The sequence below is a fragment of the Danio rerio genome, chromosome 4 (genome assembly GCF_049306965.1).
Source record: "Danio rerio strain Tuebingen ecotype United States chromosome 4, GRCz12tu, whole genome shotgun sequence".
Lineage (NCBI taxonomy): Eukaryota > Metazoa > Chordata > Actinopteri > Cypriniformes > Danionidae > Danio > Danio rerio.
Genome location: NC_133179.1, coordinates 48,253,800 through 48,269,326, shown reverse-complemented (window position 1 = coordinate 48,269,326; position 15,527 = coordinate 48,253,800). Strand labels below are relative to the sequence as shown.

The 15,527-nt window shown below is 37.1% G+C and overlaps 1 protein-coding gene across 1 annotated transcript; it reads left to right on the top strand.

Annotated features, from left to right (window-relative positions):
- Positions 1-6,519: 6,519 nt before the first annotated feature.
- LOC141381683 (uncharacterized) lies at positions 6,520-12,847 on the top strand. Its single transcript, XM_073947934.1, has 3 exons — positions 6,520-6,658; positions 7,000-7,149; positions 11,130-12,847. Exons 2-3 carry the CDS (start codon positions 7,065-7,067, stop codon positions 11,933-11,935), a joined length of 891 nt encoding a protein of 296 aa, XP_073804035.1. The 5' UTR covers positions 6,520-6,658; positions 7,000-7,064; the 3' UTR covers positions 11,936-12,847.
- Positions 12,848-15,527: the final 2,680 nt, after the last annotated feature.

Here is a 15,527-nt window from a genome sequence, read left to right as displayed (position 1 = left end):
GGCCATTAAAACAAACAGAAATACAGAAACTGATACTCATGTGATATTACTCATTTATTCATTCATTTTCTTTATAGCTTAGTCCTTTTATTAATCAGGGGTCACCATAGTGGAATGAACTGCCAACTTATCCAGCAGCACATGCTTTACACAGTGGATGCCCTTCCAGCTGCAACCCGTTACTGGGAAACATGCATACACACTCATTCACACACACCGCATGTCTATGGACTTTGTGAAAACCAGAGCATCCGGAGGAAACGCACGCAAACACAGGGAGAACATGCAAACTCCACACAGAAATGCCAACTGACCCAGTTGAGGCTCGAACCAGCAACCTTCTTGCTGTGAGGTGATCATGCTACCCACTGCACCACTGTGACGCCTCACATCTGTGTCTTTATTTGAGGTATTAAACTGGTATTGATGGAGAACTATGCTTACTAAAAGGCACCATTCAGATGTAATAATCTGGGCAATCAAGCATGTATTGTTATAGACACCTTTGCTTATGTGTCTTAAGAGATGTAAGGCAGGTCCTATTAATGTAATATGCTTTAGGCTATCAAGTTGGTATTGGCATAAACAGCTATACCTGTTAACAGGTTTCATATATGTAAAACGGACCTATTCAGTTAATGGTCTGGACTATCAGGCAGCTATTAATAAAGATGAATGCACATGATGATGATCCATTTATTTAAATGAATATGTGACACAGACATTTAAATTTCATTGTTGCAAACAAGTTACAGGAGTAAGTGCAGTTGTTGTTTTATGTGATGTTCACCACTGTAATTACACCATAGTGAAACAGAAGTCTGAGAAATGCTGTAGTTGGTGTAGGTGGAGAAGGTTAATCACATTAAAAGTTCTGCATTGTGTAGATATGAAAGTGAACTCTTGTCATTGAATTACCCTGTATAAACTGCCTAGACAATAATTTAACTTGTGATGTAATTATTTTCTAATTATAAATATATAGATGCATGACAGATTTGATAGAGGACTCTACAAAGGTAAGACCAAAGCTTGAAACTCGCATCACGTGAGTGCAAGAGACCAATAGAAGATCAAAACATGAGCTGTATGGAGCAATCAGTCGCTTTTAGTATCGTCTAATCAAATTGTTTTATTCCACCCTTTTTTGCAGCGCTGTACTAAAGAATTTTGCAAGCACAAACTCTAGTGTGACCGCGGCCCAACTTGCTTTCAGATTAACTATGCCCGGCTGCTATATATATATATATATATATATATATATATATATATGAGCCTACCTTAGACAGAGTGGGTGGGTACATTTAGAAGCTGCTGTGCTGTAGAAGTTTCTGATTAAAATTATGATTTGTGCCTGTACCATAACAGATCTCTCTTGTTGTGATATGTGTCTTGGTAAGCTTTAATGTGTTGTGTTTTTTGCTCATTGATTCGACTGCATTGAGTGAGTGAATGCATTTTCCCTCCTTCTCATGGTTAAGAGATAAAGCTATATAATAGAATTAGTTATATTTCAGATGATATAAATAAATTATTAGCAACAAAAGACCAATTCTAATATGATTGTAGTGTAAAAGACTTTCTTTGAAGCAAAAAAGATGCTGGAGGACTGGATCAGATATATGGCACTTTAATCACACCTGATGGCTTCTGCAGCTTGTACATAACATTTCACAGCACCTGGAATTAACACAAATGAGTTTGAAGTTACAGTGTGTCTCATCCATTTGTGATTAATGTACAAACAATTATCTTCTAAGGCCAAAAGTAGCAAAAAATAGACAGTATGTGATAGCTTCACTGTATTGAAAAAGGTTTTGTCACAGGGTATCTTATATATTCTTTTGTGAATGTCTATGCATATTTGTATGCACAAACACAACTGATAATCAGAGGGAAAAACATCCTTGTTACATATTTACATTTACATTTAGTCATTTAGCAGACGCTTTTATCCAAAGCGACTTACAAATGAGGACAAGGAAGCAATTTACACAACTAAGAGCAACAATGAATAAGTACTAAAGGCAAGTTTCAGGTCTGTAAAGTCTAAGAAGGGAAGTATTAGTAGTTTTTTTTTTTTTTTGTACAGTTAGTGTGATATTCAAAGAGGCAATTGCAGATTAGGAAGTGAAGTGGAGACTAAATAGTTGAGTTTTTAGTCGTTTCTTGAAAATAGCGAGTGACTCTGCTGTTCTGATGCAGTTAGGGAGTTCATTCCACCAACTGGGCAGATTGAGCGTGAGCGTTCGCGAAAGTGATTTTTTCCCTCTTTGGGATGGAACCACGAGGCGACGTTCATTCACAGAACGCAAGTTTCTGGAGGGCACATAGATCTGCAGAAGTAAGTGCAGATAAGAAGGTGCTAGGCCAGAAGTCACTTTGTAGGCAAACATCAGAGTTTTGAATTTGATGCGAGCAGCAACTGGCAGCCAGTGCAAACGGACTAGCAGCGGAGTGACATGTGCTCGTTTAGGTTCATTGAAGACAACTCGTGCTGCTGCATTCTGGAGCAGCTGAAGAGGTTTGATAGAGTTAGCTGGAAGCCCAGCTAGTAGAGAGTTGCAGTAATCCAGTTTGGAGAGAACAAGAGCTTGAACAAGGAGTTGAGCTGCATGTTCAGATAAGAAGGGTCGGATCTTTCTAAAGTTATAGAGTGCAAATCTGCACGATCAAGCAGTTCTACAAATGTGGTCAGAGAAGTTTAGTTGGTCATCAATCGTTACTCCAAGGCTTTTCACCATTTTGGATGCAGTAATGGTTGCCCCGTCCATCTGGATTGAGAAGTTATGGTGTAGAGTCGGGTTGGCAGAAACTACAAGCATTTCCGTTTTTGCGAGGTTCAGCTGAAGATGATGATCTTTCATCCAGTGTGAAATATCCAACAGGCAGGCTGAGATACGAGCTGGAACCGAGGGATCATCAGGATGAAAAGAGAGGTATAGCTGGGTATCATCAGCATAGCAGTGGTAGGAGAATCCATGTCTCTGGATGACTGGTCCTAGAGATGATGTGTAGATGGAGAAGAGAAGTGGCCCAAGAACAGAGCCTTGAGGTACCCCAGTGTTTAGATGCTGTAGGTTGGACACCTCTCCCCTCCAAGACACCCTGAATGACCTGTCAGAGAGGTAAGATCTGAACCATTGTATAACAGTGCCCGCAACGCCCAGTGACTCAAGCGTAGATAGCAGGATCTGGTGGTTGACAGTGTCAAAAGCAGCTGACAAGTCCAGCAAAATGAGGACTGATGATTTAGAGTCTGCTTTAGCCAGTCTGAGATCCTCCACGACCGAGAGCAGGGCATTCTCAGTTGAGTGGCCTTTCTTAAAGCCGGATTGCTTGTTGTCCATGAGATTGTTTTGAGTAAGAAAGTCCTGAACTTGATTGAACACTACTTTCTCCAGAATCTTGGCCATGAATGGAAGCAGGGATACTGGTCTGTAGTTTTCAAGTAGCGTATGGTCCAGGTTGGGTTTCTTTAGCAGTGGGGTTACCCTAGCCTGCTTAAATGTAGTGGGGAATAAACCAGAGTCAAGAGATGTGTTAATTATGTGAGTCAGTGTTGGTATGACTGCAGGAGAGATGGCTTGCAAGAGATGAGAGGGAATGGGATCGAGTGGACAGGTGGTTGCATGGCTAGATAGCACAAGTTTGGACACCTCAGACTCAGAGAGCTGAGAAAAAGAGGTGAGTGTGTGTGGTGTTGGTGTTGTATCTTGCGTGTTTGTTGTAGGTGCAGCAAATTGAGCACTGATTTTTGCAGTTTTGGTGCAGAAGAATGTAGCAAAGTCATCAGTAGTAAGTGTGGAGGATGCGGGTGGAGGAGGAGGATAGAGGAGGGAGGAAAATGTTTTAAAAAGTAGGCGAGGATTACTGGCATTGTTGATTTTCAGACGGTAATACGTCTGCTTTGCAGAAGTAACCTCAGCTGAGAAAGAGGACAGAAGAGTTTGGTATGTTAAGAGCTGTGCAGGATTTTTAGTTTTCCGCCAAATTCTCTCCGCAGCCCGAAGTTTTGAGCGATGCTCACGGAGAGCATCCGAGAGCCAGGGTGCAGGAGGACTGGCACGGGCTGGCCTGGATGCAAGAGGACATAATCGGTCTAGACATGATGCTAGTGTGGAGCAGAGTGTATTAGTGGCACTGTTCGAATCAAGTGCAGTGAGTTTGCGAGATGGAGGAAGAGAGTCTGAAACAATGGTGGATAGTCTATTGGGTGAGAGAGATCGTAGGTTTCTGCGAAAGGTAACCAGTGTTGGAGTGTGTGGCGGCTCAGGAGTAATGTGGATGTTGAGAGACAGAAGGAAATGATCAGATATTTGTAGTGGAGTTACTATTGTTTGATCAGTGAAGCAGTGTCGTGTGTAAATAAGGTCTAGCTGATTACCTGATTTGTGGGTAGCAGAAGTAGGTGCTCTTTTTAGGTCAAAAGAGGCAAGCAAAGTCTAAAAGTCTGCAGCTTGCGGTTTGTCAACGTAAATGTTGAAGTCACCTAGCACCAATAAGGGAGTGGCAAAATTAGAAAAAGATGAGAGAAGAACATCCAGTTCATCTAGGAAGTGACCTAATTTACCTGGTGGGCGGTAGATGACAACCACATTTATGTAGAAGGGGTGGATAATGGTGACTGCATGGAATTCAAAGGAGCTGATTGTTGGCAGGGACGGTATCAGAGTAAATTTCCATTCTTTGGAAATTAGTAGTCCAGTCCCACCCCCTCTCCCTGTCTGACGAGGAGTGTGGGAAAAAGAGAAATTAGCAGAAAGAGCTGCATGTGTAGCAGTGTCCTCCGGCCTCAACCAGGTCTCAGTTAGAGCCATGAGATTATAGTCAGAATATGTAGCTATGGAGGTAATAAAATCAGCCTTGTTAACAGCTGATTGACAGTTCCAGAGGCCCACGGAGAGAGAGAGTTGTGAAATAGTAGATACATGTATTGAACGAAGGCTGTGAGGATTACGCCTGCAGCGTACCTCCCGTGTTTTGCGAGTGTTAGTAACAACAGGAATTAGAAAACACATAATAAAAGTGCACTGACAACAAAAAATAAGTGTAAAGTAAAACAATACAGTAAAGTACTCAAGTGCTTTGTCGGTGTCTTTGCTCGGTGGAGTCGCGCAGGTAGAGTCGATGGTCTTTACCCTCGTCGGTCAGGTAGAGTCGATGGTCTTTACCCGAGTCGCGCAGGTAGAGTCGATGGTCTTTACCCTCGTCGGTCAGGTAGAGTCGATGGTCTTTACCCTCGTCGGTCAGGTAGAGTCGTGGTCTTTACCCTCGTCGGTCTTCACACGAGGCGGTCTTCACACGAGGCTGCCGCGACTGCTGCCGCGGTGAACTAGTTGTTTATATAACCCCAAAGCACTAGCTGATTGAATTCAGCTGGACACGCCTCGAGAGTCAAAACAAGGGCCGAAACTGAGGCGGACGACGCGAAACCGCGTCTGCGTTCGCTACACAAGCTCTTATAGTAACCAAGGAAACAGTGGCTAAACAACTTCTAGTATTATACACAACTGAAAGCAAGTTTAAATGTCCTGCAACTTTACACAAACAGCTGGAAACAAGTCCTCAAACCATACACAACAACTGAAACAAATCTTAAATGTACTTACAGGCTGCTGGTCTAGATGCTGCTAAAGTGCTTCTCCATATCAGGTGAATAAGAGGCTTTCGAGAAAGATGAGCTGCTCACACGTGTTCTGTTCAACTAAAAAATGAAGGAAAGAAAAAAAATGGCACAGAAACAAGTTACATTTTGATCATAAAAATTTATAGACACTTTTGGAAAGAAATAATTGATCTGTTAAGAGTGTGTTGACAGTTTACAGGAAGCAGTAATGAGCTGCATGTGCTTTAGGAGAAGTAAAGGACTCTAAACTCACATAAAGAACAAGTTCAGTGATAAATAAATGACTAAAACATTGCTAATATTAATATATTGACTGAACTTAACACAAATAAAACCTCACCGTGAAGATTAGAAATTGTTTCTTATAACGAATAATGATATATCACAGTATAATAGTATAAGACTTACATAATTATTATATAAGTGAATTTAGTTGTGTGTGTTGAGACATCAGTGTGGTTTAAGTCTTCAATGCTCATTTGCATCTTTAAACAAAAAACAGCTTGGGAAAAAAAACAATTAAAATGTGTTTCAAATCAAAATACCTCAACATAAGTGTATCAGCATTAACTACAAAAACAGCAGCCAAAATAAAAAAAGCTTCTATCAATAGTCCTATAAAACAACAGCAACAAAACAAATGATGATGGCTAAAGTCAACTTATTTTCCCAATACATCATTATTTCTCTGTAAAACTGGTTTGTAAAGCTGCTGAACTTCCCATCCCCCACTGTATGTGTCTTGAGTCTTCACTGCTCCCCACTGCTCATTTCATTTGCATCTCTATACCAGCTTTAATGGGGGCCAATTGAGTCTTATCCAATCACATTCCAGATCCAGTAGCTCAGCAGGTTGCATCTATATATTCCGTGTTTCTAACGGATGATTCATTATCTGATTTAGCTGTAAGAGAACAACTTTGGAGGACAAACTACGATTTCTACATTGGGATTATTACCAACAACAACCTACAAAGAAAAACCCACGGAGGCCTTTTTTATCCCACTTCTTCATTGAAGACAGAAAAGGTGAGTTGCACATTTTAAATTTACACTCAAATAATATCTGAATGCTAACATTATAAAATGTAAATATGTGTGGATGCATTGTTCAACATTGTATTAAGTTCTTCAGTCATTTTTAAAAGCTTCTTTACAACTATTCAGTTTTTTGTTTGTTTGTTTATAAATATTGTTTTTATCCTGACATGTAGTTACGTCACTAGTTTTAATCAGCTCATTTGTGGCTATTGTTTCTAGCTCAGACTTACCTGATTTGTTTTTGTTAATTACTCTCATATAAAGAAACTGTTAAAGCAAATGTTAAAGATAAGTTTGTTTCTGTTCATTGTTTTGTTCATTTTAAACAGAATAAAGTGTCCAAACACAGAGAAAAACTCCTGCTGAAGCGACTGATCTCCACACTGTTATAAAGATGGCGTTCATTAAAGAGGAGAGTGAAGATGTGAAGATTGAAGAAACATTCACAGTCAAACAGGAAGATCTGCAGGAACTAACAGGTTGGTTTTCATTCTCAAAAACCAACTCAGTCATTTGATCCTCATTTAGATATATTTTAATAATAAGAACACTAAATTAAATCCATCTTGCAGCCCTGGGTGTGCTGCCTAGTTCTCCTAGATGCACATAAGCACTTATTTAAAGATAGGAATGAGTTTCTTTCATACTTGTTCTCGTGTCATTCTTTTTCTGTTTTAATAGTCTCCCATTTTCTCTACCTTCTTAAGGTTATTGCATTTCTTGTTCTCCTACTGTTTGTAAAGCGTCCATTAGCACTGGCGCTATATAAAATAAATAAAAAACAATCAATTTAAAAAGTTTGTCTGAGCTGACAATATTTGACCTATTCTATTCTCATTAAAGATGTCTGCTATTACAGTGATGGTGTTGGCTTAGTACTTTCCATTTGCATATGTCACGTTGATCACAATTCCCCTTTTTTTAATCAACTTTTTGGGTTTAAAGTTGTTTCTAGTAGTTGTTACTAGTTCTCACAGATAGTAACTGAGTTAGAATGACATCATAATTATATTAACTAATTACCAGGGCTATTCCCTATTTAAAACCTGCAGTGTCTTAAAATGTCTTAAATTTCAAAATCTAAAATTTTAGGCCTTAAAAAGTCTTAAATTTACTGAAATGTTGTGTTGTAGGTCTTAAATCCTTTTTATACAAGTCTTTATTTTTCTTTGTTCATGTTTTGTTACCCAATCTGGCCAAAACCCATACAATCACCAACAATTTATCTCAATAAATGTTTAACTTTTTATTCAAAAAGGTCATTTTAACTCTATTTATTATAATAGTTTAATTATTTTGTCTACAATAACATTTGTTTAAACGTGCTCCATGGATTTACTGCTGAGGACATCGACCTGGACAGATTGTTGCGCATAGATTTAGTTTATTATAGTTTTAAAACTTTAAAAACATTTGCTCATTTGTTTTTTTATTTTAAAGAAAGTTTATTTTAGAAAAAAGTGTGTGGATACAAGTAGAGCTCTCTTGTTTTTACACAATATTTAAGATCTTTTGCTAAGAAATAAAAAAAATATTTAAATATTATTATTATTCAATAATTATTTTATTATTAAATGCATTAAATTATACTATTTTTTGAGAGGACAAATACAAATCTTTTTCATCTGGGACATTTGAAAAATTCCTTAGTCTAAAATTTCATTCATAATGGTCTTAAATATGTCTTAAAACATCTTAAATTTAACTTGGTGAAACCTGCAGAGACCACGATTAAAAGTATGTCAGAAAACGTGGATGCCCTTAATTTGAAATATGCTGAATGAAATGGACACTAAAACAATTAATTATTATAAAACATTGTACAGTGTTCTAAACTATATGATGATGTTGGGATGACATGAGACTAAAAGATAATGTTTAGCATTGCACTGACTACAACTGGCCAACAAGCTAGTTTAAAAATATCTTTTACTGCTTAAGAAATGAAGAAAATCAGCATGCTGATGATATGCAAACATTTAAGTGTGAAGTTCATCAGTATTAACCATATTCTTCATGTACCAGCAGGCGGCGCTATTGGAATATTTTTGCTTGAGACTTTTTTTTAAATAATTAATTTTTAGATCTTAAAAGTGTTATGCTGCTTAGGCATGGGACGATACCCCTTTTTAAGGTATACCACCTCAACGTTTTTCAAACGTCTCATGGCTTCAAACGTCACCACGTGTTCATTGTGTGTCGGCATTATCCTCTGAGGTGAAAGTCATTTATTAAGTACAAAAAAGATTTATGTAGCGTCTTCTACCACTGTGAGTTCTGTTTTTACTGTTGATATTTGGCGCCAGTTAATTAGGAAGTGACGATTTTGTTCTCTTTGATTCATCGGATGGAAACGCTGCTTTATTCGCACATCTTTTATGTGATATTCCAGTTTTGCAAATAAATTTAATTTGCATTTTGGATGGAAACACAGCTATTGCTTACATTTCAGTCACACAAAGAACAAAGTCACTTACGAGAATGGCTTGTCCTTCTTTAGTGAATAATAAGCTTAAATTCACAGACCTTTGACAGGGACATGCACTGTAACTAGATTCATGGGATTATTACTAGTTCTAAAAACTATTTTTAGTACTGCTTACATTCTTATTATTCAAATATTTTTATTTATTTTTCAAAAGTCTTAAATTTTTCCACAACACACGTATTGAACAAAAAATTAAAACGGTACAAAGATACAGAAATACTTACACCCATAAAGAAAAAGGGAGAAAGAGAAAAATAAATAAGTCAAATAAGTCAAATAAATAAATAAAACAGATAAAACAAATTAAGAAATTAGGGATAAACTCTCACATAGGATATAATAACCCCTGAGCGTTTAATGTGGGATAGGAAAGGCTGCCAAACCTCATAAAACTTTTTGCAGAGCCTCAGATGGTGTACTTAAGGTCCTCGAGTTAAAGATGTGAAAACAATTCTAATATTCAATGTTTGTGGGATGGCAGGTTTGTTTTTTTCACCTGAGAAGACTCAGGCGTCTGGCCAATAAAGAATAATAGGCAAGGATTTCTGTAATTAGGCTGACAGGTACATTTCAGGTACATCTTCAGATGTTGGAAAACCAGAATAGTGTTTCTATAGTCAGTTTGTGTAAATTGACTGTGCAATAATAGTGTATATGGAGAAGCATGCTAATAGGACTTTTAATTTGCCAGTAACCTGGGTTAAGCGCTTCCGGTATGCCAAAGCAAAAATTTGCGTGTTTAAGGTCTGCTTTCTTTAGAAATCAGCAATCTCCACTGCTTGAGTGATATCTGATATAAAGTGGGTCTCAGATTGTACAAGAAGCACTGCATTACATTACATTTTTCCCCGCCATGTCTCTGTAATATCAGCATTTATTTTACCCCAGTATATTCAATTGAGCTTCTGCGCTAGCCTGCCGATTCTGACCGGCCGGCCACCCCTGCTCTACTTGTCCCCACAATGCAACAGTTCAGTCAACTTCTCTTTCTTCAGCACACCACATAATGCTGGCCTCTTCAACTCTCCTCTTCTTTTATACTCTTACCCATTTCCTTTTAGCCGTCCCATGGGTGGAGACAAATTAAACAATGTTGACTGTCGTCACAGGAAATACCAACAATCATAAATGCATGATTATATGCTGTCAAGGCTTTACAATCAAAAAAATGTTTTAATAATAGAGGCCAACAGAGAAAAAACAGCCATGAATATAATGAAAAGAGTAAATTTGCCCAGAGTGTATTGTTTTTTTTTTTTTCAAAGCATTTTCCCAGAATATGTCAAAATAAGATGTCCCTAAATATCAGTTCATTTGCTTAAACAGAGAAAGTTTTTTTTTCCAAGCTAAGCCTCAAAATCACCCCAGAATTGATGAAAAAGACCCAACAGCACACAATGGGAAAGGTGCACATTTCAGCCTTTATGCAGATGCTGTACAGGTGTGTCTCATGTCTGGGAGGCAAATATTCAGCTGTTTGTTCAGCTTTTACCCCAGAACATTTTTTCTGATGCATTTACCACTCAGGCAAAGAATGAACAAGTATTTCCTGTCTGCTTTAAAAATTTTAGAAAAAAGATTTTGTTATTATGAATATATAGGAATAAAAATAGGCTATTTACAGCTTTCAAATCTTTGTCTTATCAATGACCAAAATTACTTTTATGATCAATTATGTAAGGAACTCTGAAAACTGGACTGACACGGTTTCAATTTACTATAATTTCTATGTTAAGCGGCTTTGACACAATTTATATTGTAAAAGCACTAGATAAATAAAGATTAATTAAACCTGCTTAAATGTGTACATGTTAATGGGCTGAACAAAACATGATCTTTTATATTTTACATTTAATGTGCATAAAAATTACAGTGTGTGTAGCCAATGTTTCCAGTGTCTTTTCACTTTTTATTTTTTAATGAGAGTATTTAAGACTTAATGAAAACTAATGTTTTATTTATTTATTTCAGACCCAATTGAAGAGAATGAGGAGAGTAAAGAGGAGGAACATCATGTCAAAATTGAGGAAAAAACTCATTTACAGACTGATGGTATTTTGAAAAGGAGAGACGAGAATTGTTTCACCTGCACTCAGTGTGGAAAGAGTTTCAGCCAATCATCATCCCTTAATCAACACATGAGGATCCACACTGGAGAAAAACCATTCACATGCACTCAGTGTGGGAAGAGTTTTAACTGCTTATCACTCCTTAATAAACACATGAAGATCCACACTGGAGAGAAACCATTCACATGCACTCAGTGTGGGAAGAGTTTTAGCCAATCAACATCCCTTAATCAACACGTGAGAATCCACACTGGAGAAAAACCATTCACATGTACTCAGTGTGGAAAGAGTTTTAGCCAATCATCCTCTCTTAATCAACACATGAAGATCCACACTGGAGAGAAACCATTTACTTGCACTCAGTGTGGGAAGAGTTTTAACTGCAAACCACACCTTAATCAACACTCGAGAATCCACTCTGGAGAGAAACCATTTACATGCACTCAGTGTGGGAAGAGTTTCAGCCAATCATCAAACCTTAATCTACATATGATGAGCCACACTGGAGAGAAACCATTTACTTGCACTCAGTGTGGGAAGAGTTTTAACTTCTTATCACACCTTAATTTACACATGAGGATCCACACTGGAGAGAAACCATTCACATGCACTCAGTGTGGGAGGAGTTTCAGCCACTCATCATCCCTTAATCGACACATGATGAGACACACCGGAGATAAACCATTTATGTCTAATCATGTTGTTTAATCCCACCCCTTTTCACAGCGTTGTACAACAGAATTTTGCATGCTCAAACTCTAGTGTGGGATGAGTTTCAGCAACTTATCAGACCTTAAACACATAAAGACCCACACTAGAGAGAAACCATTCACATGCACCCAATGTGGGAAGAGTTTCAACAGATTAGCAAACCTTAATGAACGCATGAAGATCCACACTGGTGTGAAAAAGTATATGTGCTTAAGTGTGAGAAGACTTTTCTTACAGCTCAAATTAAAACTGCTCTAGACGATTCACACTGGAGAGACCGTACAAGTGTTCACACTGTGACAAGAGGTTTAATCTGTAACACATCTGAAAACAAAAGAGGATTGGATGCATCTGTACTCCACTCTCCAGTGTATTCATGTAGCTAGTGTTGTTTTGGATGATATTCTCTGTGTGACTCCCTAAATGAGAAACATGACTGGGAAAGTCCATTCATTTGTCCTGTGTTGAATCTTTTATTAGTGAAGTTTCTTTACTTTTAGGTTCAAGATTTTTTCTAGTTCACTAGATTTACTTTTTTTGAGTAGAATACAAACTTGATGAATATTTTATGATTTAGGCAGAGCAACAGGTATTCAGTCTTACAACATTTATATACTGTGATGATCCCAAAACTCCCAGATTGGAGTATGTGGTAAATCCTGATTGGATGCCTGCATTACTCATTAATGGATAAATAAAAGTTGTTATGCTAGCTACTCCAGGTCGCTGTGGCTACTCCGGAGTCATCATGTCAAGACCTGCCATCTCATTGACCCTTTAACCTTATGTGTTGTTGTGATTTATATCCTATGTTCTTTAAATTCATTATTATCCCTAGACATTTGTTGGTTGCTTTGATTGATTGTTCTACGAGTTACATTTTATAATAAATAATTTGCATTCAGGCTATTTTGTTGGCTCATCTCTCTTTTATTCTGCAACTCAAACAAGCATAACACTTTTTGTAAAATGTGTCCAGTTGTGTCCGAGATCTTGTCCTTTCAGTCATACCTATAGGTGAGAGTAGGAACCTAGATTGAGCAGTAAACTGAGAACACTGCCTTTCAACTCAGCTCCATCAACACAACAGACAATCAAATCAACTGCATAACTGCTGCCGCTGCACTGATTCATCTTTAAATCTCACATTTCATTGCTCATAAAAATAAAAAACCCAAAAGATTCTTGAACTCAGGGGCATTGCTAGGGTCGAAAGGGATAAGGGGCTTAGCCCCAAAGACCCCCCAATCCACCCCCCCCCCATTAAAAAATTATGTTCTAATTCACCCCGCTAAAATACCACCACTTTTATAAGGCAATCTACTTTTATAATAGATTTATAAATGGTTTAATAATAAATAGGCTTTTGAGTTGACTTTTAGCAATAAATTTTGAAGCTTTGTGACTTGTAACACCAAAAAGAAAAAAAAAATTTATTATCTCACTTCTCATTTATTTTTGAAAATGTAATTGTCTGCATGTCTTCAAATCTAAAAAACATGATTTATTTTATATCGTGAGTTGTTATCCAATGTGATACAAAGCTACAAACAAATTAACTAAGGTGTAGTGTTGTCAAGATACTGGAATTTCTAAATTCAATACCTCACAAAATATTGATATTCAATAGGCTACTATTTTTGACATAATAAAAAATGTATCAAAAATAGTACAAAAATAAAAATAAAGATTTATATGCTAGAAATATGTTTACTTCAAATTTCTTTTGAGGTAGATTTTTTTCAGTTTTCCTCAAAATAAGGTGATGTGGGCATTGTAGCACTTTAAATGCCTGTTTCATTCATTCATTGAGCAGAAATTCCAGATATGCCTCACAGAAGTAGTAGAACAGTCCAGGAAATCCTTAATATGGATGAAGGCATCAGCTATTGCTGTAGTTGAATGAGAATAAGATCTGAATAAACATAAAAAGGCTTTAACTAATCATTTACGCGACTGCGATAATAAATGTTTATACAGTTGAAGTCAGAATTATTATTCCCCTTTGAATTTTATTTTCTTTTTTAAATATTTCCCAAATTATGTTTAACAGAGCAAGGAAATTTCCACAGTGTGTCTGAGAATATTTTTTCTTTTGAAGAAATTCTTATTCGTTTTATTTCAGCTAGAATAAAAGCAGTATTACATTTAAAAAAAAAAAAACTTTTAGGGTCAAAATTATTAGCCCCTTTAAGCTAATTTTTTTTCTGATAGTCTACAGAACAAACCATCATTCTACAATAACTTGCCTAATTACCCTAACCTGCCTTTAAAAATGCCTTTAAGCTGTATAGAAGTGTCTTGAAAAATGTCTAGGCATATATTATTTACTGTCATCATGGCAAAGATAAAACAAATCAGTTATTAGAGATGAGTTATTAACACTATTATGTTTAGAAATGTGTTGAAAAAATCTGCTCTCCGTTAAACAGAAATTAGGGGAAAAAAATGAACAAGGGGCTAATAATTTAACTGGGGCTAATCAGACTACAACTGTATGTCTTCTTCCAGCCATCTCAGGTATTTTCATAAGAAAGTCGATTTATAATCCCCTGCTAACTGACAGCATGTTAAAGTAGAATGTAGCTATACAATATGCTAGATCCATGGGCTCACTGTGATTTAACTATTACAGAAACAGATGTGACTGGCTATATCATATCTAGATAAATATGCCTAGATATCTATATCATATCTAGAAAGCTAGAACAATTTACGTTTTTCTGACTAATTTGCATGTATGCATTGATATGATGCACATTTTATCCATTACAGTTATTTTATTTCACCAAAACTACACACATTTTATACTGTGGAAACAAATGTTAAGCTTCATTAGTTAGAACTATTCAGTTTCGCGAAAGAGTTACCTCATCAACTTCAGCTCTTCAAAATAATGAATAAATGAAGTGCAGTGGCGGAATTTTTTTAAACATCATGTGACAACAGTGCCACTCCTACTTGCCGGTAGATACAGGTACTGCTGAACAGCTGACCCGACACAAACACTGCGTGAGGTGGAATGTGCGTGATGTACGACGAAATATTCAGTACTTAGATAACAAATTAAATGTTATACACCTCCCACCCACCCCCCCCCCCCCCCCCCCCTCTTTCAACGCCACTGCTTGAACTTCATTTGGGGTAAGGACTCTCCTCTAATCTGGAGATGGACACCTTTTTCATCAAGCGCCATGGTTTCTGACATACAGGTGCTGTTTCTTTCCCTGCTAAGTCACACTCAGCAGCAAATCGCCCACTGCATGTTGAGGGTCCATGTCCTATGAAGCCAAAAGGACAACATTACTTGCAAATGGCAGAGACAGTCCTAGCCTGCACCTAAAATTCTGTCAGTAAAAATTATTATATTTTTGAGATCAGCCTTAAAAATGACACATTTACAAAAATAAATAAATAAATAAATAGATGGATGGATATATACTGTAGTGGTGGAAGGGAAAGTAGGATGGCTTGTTTAACCATAAACAGAGATGGAGCTATCTCAGGAGGCATGGACTAGTGAGTGATATGTCTCAGCCTGAAGGTGTAATAATAAAATAATTGCCAGGATGCCACAACCCTTTTTATC

Coding starts and splice junctions, on each gene's coding strand:
- LOC141381683 (XM_073947934.1), top strand. CDS start 7,065: ATGGCGTTCATTAAAGAGGAGAGTGAAGATGTGAAGATTGAAGAAACA. Junction 7,150..11,129: donor AGATCTGCAGGAACTAACAG/GTTGGTTTTCAT, acceptor TATTTATTTCAG/ACCCAATTGAAGAGAATGAG.